The sequence below is a fragment of the Somniosus microcephalus genome, chromosome 4, assembly GCF_052327205.1.
Source record: "Somniosus microcephalus isolate GS21.2 chromosome 4, FLI_Smic_1.0, whole genome shotgun sequence".
NCBI lineage: Eukaryota > Metazoa > Chordata > Chondrichthyes > Squaliformes > Somniosidae > Somniosus > Somniosus microcephalus.
In genome coordinates, this window is record NC_140990.1 from 232989537 (window position 1) to 233003115 (window position 13579).

At 43.4% G+C, this 13579-nt stretch overlaps 1 protein-coding gene across 1 annotated transcript in view; it reads right to left on the reverse strand.

Moving 5' to 3' along the window:
- fam171b (family with sequence similarity 171 member B) overlaps nt 1-12068 on the reverse strand; it is a 70817-nt gene extending 58749 nt beyond the window's left edge. Inside the window, exon 1 of the mRNA XM_085985920.1 lies at nt 11717-12068. Coding sequence (XP_085842046.1) covers nt 11717-11903 — 187 coding nt within the window. The 5' untranslated portion in view covers nt 11904-12068. The remainder of the gene's footprint in view (nt 1-11716) is intronic.
- Nucleotides 12069-13579: the final 1511 nt, after the last annotated feature.

The window sequence follows — 13579 nt, forward strand, 5'->3', positions numbered from 1 at the left end:
ATTCCATGAGGGATTTAATCCAGTGTAATCTGACTTCATATGTTAGGCCAAATGCAATATCTGAGTATCTTTAGTCCTTAGCATAATAGCAATGTTGTCAGAGTAATATTTTGATAATACTATGTTTATAAAAGGTTAATATTTAATAGTTACAAATGTTAGTTAGTTATACAATTAGTCTATTCTACTGTTGTAAATATGTTTATATCTTGTGTAATATCAAACTGAGTACTACACATTCATGTACAAACCATACTTTGCCTTTGTTTACAGTTTCACAAATTCGTTCAGGTAAAAGCTTCAAACAGCAACCGCTTCACGAAGAATTATTATGAATGAGTGTTTAACTTGCTGGATAGCTAGATAGGAGCACGTCTAGTGCGGCCAGTACAGTATCCATCAACTTCTCAACCACTGCTGTTCTGTCTGCTTGTCTGACACCAAGGGGGTGATTTTGCCAGCCCTGGGGAGGTGGGAAAATGGCAGAATCTGGGGGTGGATACCCATCCCACCCCAACCTGCCTCTTTGCCATCTTCCCAGGAGGTGGGTACGTGACCCATGCTGGGAGCTGCCTCCTCGAGGCGGGAAGGGGGTTAGTGCCAATTAACTGCCTGTTAACAAGTAGTGTTTTTGGATAATCCCTATTTTGCCACCTAAAGTGTGGGCTTCCGGTCTCGGGAGTCCCTCATCTCACCGGCAGAGAAAACAGAATGGCCGCTGCATTCTCAAATACATCAGCTTTCTGCTTTCTGCTGAGGATACATCTCTAAGTAAGCCTGTGTCCAAGGTCTCAACTTAGACAGATTGTCAGCGTTTGACAGCTTCACAGAGCTATCAAATGATGACTTCATTTGTCAAAAGCTCTTGACCGATGAAACGTCACTCGCTGACGGAACCAGCTTTCCCTTAATTGGCCTGCTAAACCCGCCTGGCAGGCTTAACAAGATCAATCAAGGGAAAATAGCGTGGGTTGGCCAGATGTTGATGGGACTAAAACCTGACAAGCAGCAGTCCTGCCTCCATCACATCCCCATTGGCAAAATCACCTCCCAAGTCATGGATGAGCCAGAAACATTGTCAAGACTGAAGCCAACCTGTTTGGTTCCTGGCAAAACCTCAGCACCCTAGCCCCTAATTCGCTCAGGCTGAATCCACCAATGCACAACGCTGAGATGAGCTTCAAATCCCACATCTGATCCATTAACAATATCACCTAATGGCTCTGCTGTAACCACATACACCCTCTCTGGACCCATCTTTTGTTTCTTTACATGTCCCATTACCAACACCTTTTGCCTTGTACCATCATCCATTTAGTCGGTGTCAGCCGTGGCTCAGTTGGTAGCACTCTCGCCTCTGAGTCAGAAGGTTGTGGGTTCATAGTCCCACTTCAGGGACTTGAGCACAAAAATCTAGGCTGATGCTCCAGTGCAGTACTGAGGAAGTGCTGCAATGTCGGAGGTGCCATCTTTTGGATAAGAGGCCCTGTCTGCTCTCGGATCCTGTAAAAGATCCTATGGCACTGTTCCGAAGAAGCGGGGGAGTTATCCCCGGTGTCCTGGCCAATATTTTTCCCTCAATCAACATCACTAAAAACAGATTATCTGGTCATTTGCCACATTATAGGAGCAGGCCACTTGGCCCCTCGAGCCTACTCTGTCATTCAATAAGATCATGGCTGATCCTCTACCTCATCTGCACTATCCCCATATCCCTTGATTCCCTTAATATCCAAACATCTATCGATCTGTCTTGAATATACTCAATGACTGAGCCTCCACAGGCAAATTCCAAAGATTCACCACCCTCTGAGTGACTCTGCCCAATCCAATTATTATTTTCTAAGTGCCCTGTTACCACCTCCTTAATAATAGATTCTAGCATTTTCCCTACTACTGATGACAAGCTAGCTGGTCTGTAGTTCCCTGTTTTCTCTCTTCCCTCCTTTCTTAAATAGTGGGGTTACATTTGCTACCTTCCAATCTGTGGGAACCATTCTAGAATCTATGGCATTTTGGAAGATGACAACCAATGCATCCACTATTTCTATAACCACCTCTTTCAAAACCCATTTCCTTATTCCCTATTATAATTTCTCCTGTCTCAGCCTGTAAGAGACCCACATTTACTTTCGCTAATCTTTTCCTTTTTACATACCTATAGAAGCTTTTACAGTCTGTTTTTATGTCTCTTGCTAGATTACACTCATATTCTATTTTCCCTTTCTTTATCAATTTCTTAGTCCTCGTTTGCTGAATTCTAAAATTCTGCCAATACTCAGGCTTACTGCTTATTTTAGCAGCATTATAAGCCTCTTCCTTTGATCTAATACTATCTTTAACATCTCTTGTTAGCCACGGTTGGACCACTTTTCCTGTGAGGTTTTTTGTGCCTTAAAGGAATGTATATTTGTTGTAAATTATGTATTAATTCTTTAAATGCATTTCTTACATTTCAACAGTAACTACACTTCAAAAAGTACTTCATTGACTGTAAAGCACTTTGGGACATCCAGTGGTCGTGAAAGGCGCTATATAAATGCAAGTCTTTTTTTCTTAATCACTTATGCCCTCCCTTCCAGACCGTCCCCTTTGTCCTTTCCTCTGCACCCACCTTTTTCACTTGCTCTGTACTTGCTTATAAACTGTTAAATCTCTAGCCTCTTCCAGTTCTGCTGAAAGGTCATCAACCTGAAACGGTAACACTGTTTCCCTCCCACAGATGCCGCCTGACCTGCTGAGTGTTTCCAGGATTTTCTGTTTTTATTCCACCTATTTCCATGGTCACTTCATTCTATACTCTACCCTGCCTATCCCACACCACTAAAACCCTCAACCACTCCTGCACTATCTCCAGGCTTAACTTCTCCAAAGGTCTCCTTACCGGCCTCCTAAATTCCACTCTACACAAACTCCAACTTGTTTAATGCTAATCACCGTAATTTTGTCCTGCATTAAGTCCTCTTCATCTATTACAGTACCTCTTTCCTTGCAAGTTCCTTGGACTCCTTCACCCAATCCAAAAATCCTTCTCTATCCTCACTCCTCCCTTTTATTATGGACTGGTGTCTACCCCAAAATATCATTCAATATTTTAGAGTGAAGACACAGTTTAAAGGCACATTTTATTAAGAATCTGATAAATCAGTGATCATTTTCTATCCACTGTATAGCTTATCTTTATAAATGGTGGAGAATCGAAGACTGTCATTTCGTGCTGGCGTTCAGATGATGTGCAAAAACCAATCTAGCATCATGCTCCTGGTTTATGATGTTATCTGAGTACTGTACTAGAATTAATTACAGCCTTCCATGTATCCTCCCAGAAAAATTATTTAAAATGTGAAAGTGTTCAGTGCGTAATGCATATTTAGATTGAGGCCCTGAAAAGAGCTGGCGTTGCAGTAGAAAAATTCTAATGCTACACTGGCTCTTTTCAGAACCTTTGATATTCTAATTATGCATTAAGAACTCACTTAGCTCAGATATAGGCCTAGAGTGCCAATATGCCCTAAAAATGTTTACTAGCTCCTGCTGATTTTTGTGCTCTATCCACAAACTTTCAGTCAGTTTAATAATATACATCGTACAGTTGGCACCCTTTACATATTTTGAGAGACAAGGGTTGAGGAGAATACATGTAACCTGACAGCTGTGCACGTATCAGTTCTCAGCACATGATCCCTGTTCGCCACCCCCACCCCCACCACCCCCCCCTCCCCAAATCATAGCACAAGTTGAAGAATCTTTCAGATTAAACAGATCCCAATAATTGTTTCCCAAAAGGGACACATCACAGATTTCCAGCCCAGCAATTCCTCTCTTGCCGGCAGGGAGGGTTTCTCCATATCACTCCCATGTTCTGGCAATTTATCCTTGCAGTTTGAATGTTAATCATCACACGGTGACTCAGAAGCCTGCTTTTCTGCCACTACAGATTTCAACCAACTACACAGAGATATCACCAATTATAGCAAACAGAGGTTCTAGTGCTCAGAACACAGACAGGAGAGGACGTCATACTCAGAAATAGAAGCAAAATGCAACATGATGCAATCACAATTGACCTGAGGTACTGGATTTATAGAAAGAATCAAAACAAATCTGAAAGTCTGGGCAAACCCCAAATAAAGGAAATCGTTGACCGCTGTCCAAAATGAACACGTATACGTAGAATTCACAGCACAGAATCAGGCCATTCAGTCCAACTGGTCTGTGCCAGTGCTAATGCTGCACACGAGCCTCCTCCCACCCTATTTCATCTAACCCTATCATCATATCCTTCTATTCCTTTCTCTCTCATGTACTTATCCAGCTTCCCCTTAAATGCATCCATACACAGGAGTGTGATGTTTTGAGGCAGGACCTCTGATGGTACAACCCCCATTGCTCTTTCAGCAAGATCAATAACTGAGCAGCAGCTCTCGAGACAGCCATGTGCACGTGCGCCTGCGCACTGCTTTCTGATATCAGCACACAGACGTACATGCTGAATTTAACTCGGTGTTCTTACTGGACAGTCGCCAAGCTCCAAAGATTGGCTGCAGTCAGAAAGATTCAGTAAAAAAGTATGCTCTTTCCACCCATCAGCTGTGGCAAATCCGACACTTTTGCTGTGATGAAACCGCGGGCTGTACAAGACCTGCTGGCCAGGAGCCCACAGCACTAGCACAATATTAAAGCGGCTTCAGAATACACAGCAGGTCTAACCTTGGACCTTCTGTACACTTTAGTGCCACACCAGACATGACATTTACCCAGTAAACCAACAGGGGCACTATGACTGATTTAGTTTTTGATCTGACACAGGAAGTGCTTGAAAAACAATATAGCTGTCACTATTGGAAGAGTGTTAGGCATGACCAGTACCAGTGTTACTGCTTGCAAACCAGTTAAAGATACAGGGCCTGGATTACTTTTACGGTAACAATTATACTGTAGCTACTGGTCGGAGACCGCTAGCTACAGTATAGGCTCCAACTAGGCAGTACCTTGCTTGTACTGCTTGGCTTCAATTCAAATTCTCCTGACTAGAATAAAGCTCTGCGCATCTGCGCTTAACAACCTATCCAGAGCTCCCTTCTGGTTGTAAATTTGTAAAAGTTTGGATGGTGGGGACAGCAGCTCCACATTATCAAAACATTTAAATACGATCTGAGCAAGTTTAAAAACTGAGCACTTTTTAAAATCAGATTTGAAGGAGTTATACTGCAGGCAGCGCCAAACCCAGCATTGTGACACAACCTCCCCATGAGATGTCACACAGGCTCGTCACATCAATACTTAAGCTGCAGCATATACACACTCTTAGAATGATGTGCATCAAAATATTTCACATTTTTAAACTGATTGTGACTTAGTGGCAGATCTACTGAAGGTAGGGCGTGTGGGGGAATGGAAATATCTGTTCACTGCTTAAGCTGTCTTAAACTGTATACAGTCATGGGAAACATAACACAGAAGGAAATGTATGTTTGGGGGGGGGGATGTCTATAACAGCGGAAATATTATTAACCACAATGTTCCAAAAATAGATCAATTTACTCTTTGGGAGTTTCAGTAGTATCTGGTTGTAGAAAATACCAAGCTCAAACAGGAACGAGACATTGATTGGAGCGTGACTGGACTTAATCTATCAATCTGTGAGACCCATCTGACCTGTACTGAAAATGCATTATTGAAACATGAGCTTGATGCCTGATGATCTAATGAGGTACTTAAGTAATACTGGTTTCCAATGACTCCTGTTTTTTGACAGCTTTACAATGACTCAAGCAAACCGGGGGGGGGGGGGGGAGAAACCGACCTGCTTTCTTATAGCAGAAAAATAAAATAATGATGAGAAACCCACAATATCGTGAAATGTTGTGCCATTATTAATTGGTATTATGTGGATTATTAAATGGTATATTCACTGTATGATGGCATAACATGCAATCCAGTATCTCGTGAGGACATTTGGTCTTTCTAGCAGCATCGCCTTAAAGTGCAGTGCAACCTTTGTATTTAGGACAAGGATGGTCAAGCTTTTGGAGCATTAGGCAGTGGGTCCACGTGGCACCATCAATGAGTGAGCCACATGACAGAAATGTGTTGTGTTTTAATCGTAAGAGTCATGAGTAAACACCAGAGGCAATTTGAACCCAGCCTGTTTGGTGGAAATTGAGCGGGTGGGCAGTTAAAATTGGCCGAGAGTCGTTGTGGCTTTCCCGCCAGGTGACTCCAGTGTGAAGAGGAGCCGGTGCCAGAAGATGTGCACAAACAGGTTACTTTTTAAAAAAAAATTCCTTGTGGTGCCAGAAGCAAGAATGCTCCTCAGAGCCCCACAAGGACAATTTAGGTCTCCCCTGCCTCCGGCATCCCCCACTTGCTGATCGAGAAATGCTCCCGAAACCCTCTCCTTGTGACTCACCCGAGTGCTGGCAACTGTTCCTCCGGTCATAGCCGGGTGGCCTCCTGACCCCGACAATCGGCGCTCGCTCCGGCCTCTGCCCACCCGATTCCTGTTCCAAATTAATAATCAGGGCTCATGTCCCACAGATTCACTTTCTTTTCTACTGAAACATTTGCAGATTTATTGAAGAAACATTGCAAAATCCAGGCTCCCATGCAGTAAAAATCTGAACCAAAACAACTAAAAAATCCAAGCGCCCTAGATGCAAACAATTCATGTCTCCAAGTGCTAAAAACCCATCTCCATGTATGCTAAAAATCCCAATGCCTCATACTTTGAAAATTCAAGCCCCACCCAGTGAAAGTCTGATCCCTCATACACAGAAAATCAAACCCTCCCCCCTCAAACACAGATGCTGGGCTTCACTTGCCATTTTGCTCTTCACTTCCTGGACTGGTCAGTTCCTCAGTCACCCACTGACCTCTGCTCCTCCCTCTTAATTCAGTGTGGCCTGCTTCCTGATGCTCACTTTGCTGCCTTTTGATGCCACCTTTGCCTCTGCCATTGCTGCTGGTACCATTGCCAAAACTACCGTTGACACTCCCACTGTGAATGTGTCTACAAGGGCAGCTGCACCACGCGCCAATGTAGGCAAATGTGGCAGCCAATTTGTGCACAATGAAGTCTCAAAACAGCAATGAGACAAATAACCCATTGATCTGGTGTTGGTCGAGGGACAAATGTTGTTCAGGACACAGGGAGAACTCCCCTGCCTTCAAATATGTCATGCAATCTTTTATGTCAACCTAACCAGGCAGACAGGGCCTTGGTTTAATGGCTCATCCAAAAGATGGCATCTCCAACATTGCAGCACTCCCTCAGTACTACGTTGAAGTGTCAGCCTGAAATGATTACGTGCTCGGGTCCTGCAGTGGAGCTTAAACTAGGCTGACCATACATCCCCGGATTAGGGATGGTGTCCCGGGGCAAACAATATCCCCGGAAGAGTCCATGGTTCAGAAAATTTGTCCCAGTATAGAATCTTTGTTTTTTTAAATGCGAATGTAAAGAAAAACCAGAGAGAGATTCTTGGCCCATTCCTGCTCGGTTTGAGCTCAGGAATGGATTCCAGGAGCCAGTTAAGTGGAGGCGACGATGGTGGCCCCACCTTCCCACAATGCAGCGCGGTGGAGAAAAGACCCCATCGATAGCTCGGGCCACACTACTCGGAGGGGGAGGGGGGGATAAATTCAAAGTTAGGGTATTTGAGGACCAGTATAGATGGTACAGCACTATTGCCAGGACACATGCAAGATTTGAGATTCGATGTAAAGTGAAAATAAAGTTGTCTCTACGTGTATTCCACTAGCAGAAGCAACAAGGTCGTCATGCAGGTGCTCCCACCCTATGTGTCCCTGGATTCGGTTTAGAAAATACGGTCACCTTAGCTTAAATTCACAACATTTTGACCCAAATTTGAGAGCACAACCACTTATTCAAATGGGTAACAACAAAAACAACTTGTATTCATATAGCGATTTTACTGTAGTAAAACATCCCAAGAGGCTTCACAGGAATATTATAAGACACAAAATTTGACACCGAGCCACAAGGAGAAATTCGGGCAGGTGACCAAAAGCTTGGTAAAAGAGGTAGGTTTTAAGGAGCATCTTAAAGGATGAAAGCGAGCTAGAGAGGCAAGAAGTTTACATAAGAAATAAGAGCAGGAGTAGGCCATTCGCCCGCTTCAGCCTGCTCCACCATTCAATAAGATCATGGCTGATCTGATCTTGGCCTCAACTCTACTTTCCTGCCTGTTCCCCATAACCCTTGACTCCCCTGTAGTTCAAATATCTGTCTATCTCCGCCTTGAATATATTCAATGACTCAGTCTCCACAGCTCTCTGGGGTAGAGAATTCCAAAGATTCACGACCCTCTGAGATATGAAATTCCTCCTCATCGCCGTCTTAAATGGGCGACCCCTTATTCTGAAACTATGCCCCCTAGTTCTAGATTCCTCCACGAGGGGAAACATCCTCTCAGCATCTACCCTGTCAATCACCCTCAGAATCTTTATAGGTTTCATATGTTTAGGCAGGGAATTCCAGAGCTTAGGGCCTAGGCAACAGAAGACACGGCCACCAATGGTTGAGCGATTTATAATCAGGGATGCTCAAGAGGGCAGAATTAGAGGAGCAAAGATATCTCGGGGGTTGTGGGGCTGGAGGAGATTACAGAGATAGGGAGGAGCGAGGCCATGGAGGGTCTTAAAAACATGGATGAGAATTTTGAAATCGAGGCGTTGCTTAACAGGGAGCCAATGTAGGTCAGAGAGCACAGCGTTTGATGGGCGAACAGGACTTGGTGCGAGTTAGGACATGGCAGCCAAGTTTTGGATGACCTCAGGTTTACGTAGGGTAGAATGTGGGAGGCCTGCCAGGAGTGTGTTGGAATAGTCAAGTCTAGAGGTAACAAAGGCATGGATGAGGGTTTCAGCAGCGGATGAGCTGAGGCAAGGACGGAGACGGGCGATGTTATAGAGGTGGAAATAGGCGGCCTTAGTTATACCGCGGATATGTGGTCGGAAGCTCATTTTAGGGTCAAATATGACACCAAGGTTGCGAACAGTGTGGTTCAGCCTCAGACAGATGTTAGGGAGAGGGATGAGTCAGTAGCTAGGGAACAGAGTTTGTGGCGGGGACCGAAAACAATGGCTTCGGTCGTCCCAATATTGAATCAGATACCCGAGTGTGCACAATGGCAGTATACTCAGCCCACCCACAATCAAAGTGGCAATTCTGGAGTGGTGAGAGGATCACTAATATGCCATTGATCTGTTTAAATATATACATTTTTAAATGTGAATTTCTGTTCTATAGCTTGCTGGTGAAATTATCAGCATTATGACATCAGCAATGCAGGTTACTGCTCTTTTAACCTCTCTCACATTGCAAGTCATGGATCTGCAAAAGATATCACTGAGTAAAACTAATTTTCTAAATACTTTATGGTAATTTGCTTGTAGTTGAAGCCACAAAGATATGCGAGTTTAAAAACTAGTCACAATTTCAAACTTGGATGTTTAACAGGGAGAGGAAAGGAGGCAACATGACGACTGGGCTGTATGCATCCACTGGGTGAGAGGGCATTTGCACCCTATGCATGTACAGATTTTCCTCCGAATACTGGAGAGCAAAAACACAGTTTCAAAATTACAGTCATCTGTCCTAACAATCTGTGTATATTTTTGTGCCCACCTGCTTTGGGAAGCTAGGGTACATTTAGGTCCTGACTAGTTTAATTTAATGAGGAAATAAATCAAATGTAAATTTTTTTTAAATATTGATTTCCTTTCTGTTTTAGCCCTATTTATAAAAAAAAAAAATCAATCAGATATTGGTCAGTGTGCACAGATGCAGCAGTCTGATTTCCCCCTTCGGAGACTGACTGCCAGCTGCCTACCAATTGCACAAAGATAAACATGGCTTCCATATGCAAGCAGACCTTTGGTTTAAGAAATCACTAGTACAGTAAAGCCTTTGTCCATCTGCCTTTCAAAGATTTGGTACAATGTTGATATAATCCAGAATAATTACTATGGCAGATGTCACTGGATTTTTCCCAAGTCTTGACATACCGCCACAGTGAAACCTAAAAACTATTGATTTTTAAAAATTATTTACTGACTTTGCTGTCAACTCATTTTTAGTTTATTAAAAGTTAATCTTCCTCATTACAGAAGGAATTGCATTTTTAAAAGTATCTGTAAAACAATTTATAATGTAGAGCATTTTGCTATGTCACATACTCCCCAGTACAAAATATGTGCAAAATCATAATCAAATGTAATGATCGCTCAGGATCTGTGTGACAATCCCATTGCGGATTTGTGGCATCCAGTTATGTAGTCAAGCACAGCAGTCATTTTGCACACAAGAATCACTAGCATTTCAAGGTAATTCACCGCATGTAAAGAACTTTGAAATACTTGAGAGACATGATAAGATGTTACATAGATAAAAGTCGTCTCCTTCCCTGCACTGTCAAAGGTTGCAACCTTCAGATGAGATGCTAAACCAAGGCTCCATCTGCCTGTTCTGGGGGTTTAGTTGAGCATTAAAAATGCCATGGCACTGTTCAAAGACCAGAACTTCAGTTTTCTTTCCTTTATGAATTTGCCCTATGCTGCTGCTGGGGCAATATTCTGGAGATGTTTTGCTGCCACCTTCCCATCACATTAATCACCATTCATAAAAGGGCAACTGTCTGATATTTCCAAGTCATTTGTGATTGGTTGGTCCATGATCTGTAAAATATAAATCTTTTCTCACTTGTCCTTTTGAAAATACCAAACTAGTTAGCAAAACCGTACAAGCAAAAGGCCTCTAAGTATTGACCCGGAAATTAACGTGGAAAATAGTAGGGCTTGAATAATTTGCCCAGGCCCTAACGGTAATGTACAAGAAACACCAGTGGCACGTGTCCCTTTCTCACGATCAGCTCAAGACATCACCCTCCCGTCAAAAGTCAGTACTGTATTATTAACACTACTATCCACCTAATTCTTCATGTATATGAATTCCATCCTTTTATCCAAACATTCGTATTTTTAAAAAAAAAGTGAAAATAATTAGCATTCAGTGTCAAAAAAAATTCAGAATCATTTGCATAAATGGCAGAACTATGCCGGTGTAGCATCATCAAAACAAGGTGTTTATTTTGTGTATATCAAACGATGTCTGCTTGAGATATTTACAGTGGTCGCCCTTGCAGTCGAAAAGCTACCATGCTAAAAATCCTATCTTTATCTTTATAAAACAAAGATTTGCCTATGCAGACCTTCCAACATCTCACGCGGGTGAAGATTCAACCTAGTGTCGAAGGCGCAAGGTGCAACCAAAAATTGGTTTGGGATTTAGGCCTCCCGGAGATTGTCACAACCCTTTCATTGGGTATATTGGATGCAAAACATACCAGTAATACAAATGGAAGTATATTGAAAACGCGAAGGTTTGATTATGATGGGAAGGAAACCCCATCCCCACTGCCAGGAATATATTTATAGCGGGATAACAGGTTGTCATCGCAACAAGCGGTGGAGTCTGGCTGAGCTGCAGCTGCCAGTCAGCGCCCCGCGCTCCTTCCTGGGCACCAGCTTGTCAATCACATGCCCGGACCCAGATCCGGCCCGCGTGACCCTTACCTGGGCTCGAGCCTGTCAATCACATCACCAGACCCGGCCCGCGCGACCCTTACCTGGGCTCCTTCCTAGGCTCGAGCCTGTCAATCACATGCCCGGACCCGGCCCGCGCGACCCTTACCTGGGCTCTTCCCCGGGAGCTGCACTGATTCCGGCAGCCTCGGTTGCTGCTGCTTGACGCGCAGCTTTCCCGTTTTATCCTGCACCTCCACGCCAGCCTTTACCGTTAGCTTGTTTCTGACGGAACCGTTCATCCCGTTACAGAAAATTAGAAAAAACAGGGCAAGGTAACTGAACATTTCCAACATGGTTTAACGGCGGCCAGCCGATGGGGGCAGATGGTACATCATGGAGGCAGAAAGAGTTGCGGGATTCGGAGCGTCTCCATGTTTGTTTATCTGCTGCTCGGTGCGGTCCTTAGTGCTGTAGGATGGAAATTTCTCTCGAGGAACGGAGAGTGGAGGAGGAACTGGCGCCCTCCACAGGAAACTCCCGCAAATGCAGTAGCACCTGTCCAACCCAAGCTGACTGCAGAGCAGGGAGGCACAGGAATACAGTAGAAGTATCCATACCCAGCGCAGAACAAATTCTCCGTTATTTTTCTTAACGTAATTTTTAAATTTCAACTATGATTGACTGCTGCATTGAATAGCGTAACTTTTAACGGACTCCTTCCATCCCTTTCCCTGTCCACTGCCTCGGCTGAACCAGACCATTTGCAACCTAGGTGTCCTATTTGACCCCGAGATGAGCTTCCACCCCCACATCCACTCCATCACCAAGACCGCCTACTTCCACCTCTGTAACATGATCCATCTCCTCCCCTGCCGCTGAAACCCTCATCCCATGCTTTTGTTATCTGTAGACTCAACTATACCAATGCTCTCCTGGCTAGCCGCCCACCTTTGAACTTCTATACTTGAGTTCATCTAAAACTCTGCTGCCCATATCCTAACTCACACAAGTCCTGTTCACCCATCACCCCCTGTGCTCACTGACCTACACTGGCTCCCAATCCAGCAACACCTCGATTTGAAAATTCTCATCCTGGTTTTTAAATCCATCCATCCATGGTCTCGACCCTCCCTATCTCTATAACCTCTTCCAGCCCTACAACCCTGTGAGATCTGTGTTCCTCCAATTCTGGCCTCTTGCACATCCCCAATTTTAATCGCTCCACCAAGCCTTTGGTCAAATGTCCTAATATCTCCTTATGTGGCTTGGTGTCAAATTTAGTTTGATAATGCTCCTGGGAAGGGCCTTGGGATGTTTTATGATGTTAAAGGTGCTATATAAATGCAAGTTCTTGTTAACTCAGAGAAAACCAACCAAAGCATGTATTTACTCTTCTCGGTAAATAGCCAATTTCTTTTTCATTTTGGCTTCAGAATAGTTTAGAATTTTTCTCATCAAAAAATTACATATTTTTCCATAATGGATAATCCATAACTTTATGTTTCAGTAGATTCATTGATTTTACTAAAAAAAAATTCAAAACCCAGCGTAAATAATTTCCCAGTATGCATCACAATGATTCTTGGTCCACAACTTGAAGCCTCCCTTTCCTTATGCCATAACATGATTTAATTTGCATAGAATGTGCAGCACACAAACAAGCCATTCGACCCAACTGGTCTATGCCGATGTTTATGCTCTACATGAGCCTCCACCCACCACTTTTCATCTAACTCTAACTGCACAACCTATTTCTTTATCCCTCAAGTTTATCTAGCTTTCTTTTGTTTTTTTCAAGTTAATTGAAAACCAGCTGGAGAATGAATTTGAATAGCTTTATTCCTGTAAAGTTTCACATTCAAACTATTTTTGAGTCCTTTATTTTTACTTCAGAGATAGCTGGAACAAGACAAAAGTGCAATCACTAGGACACAATATAATTCCAGCAACCTTCATAATAGATGATGATACATCCAAGACAGTGGGATCAGATTATATGGCCATTATCACATTGCTGTTTGTGGGAGCT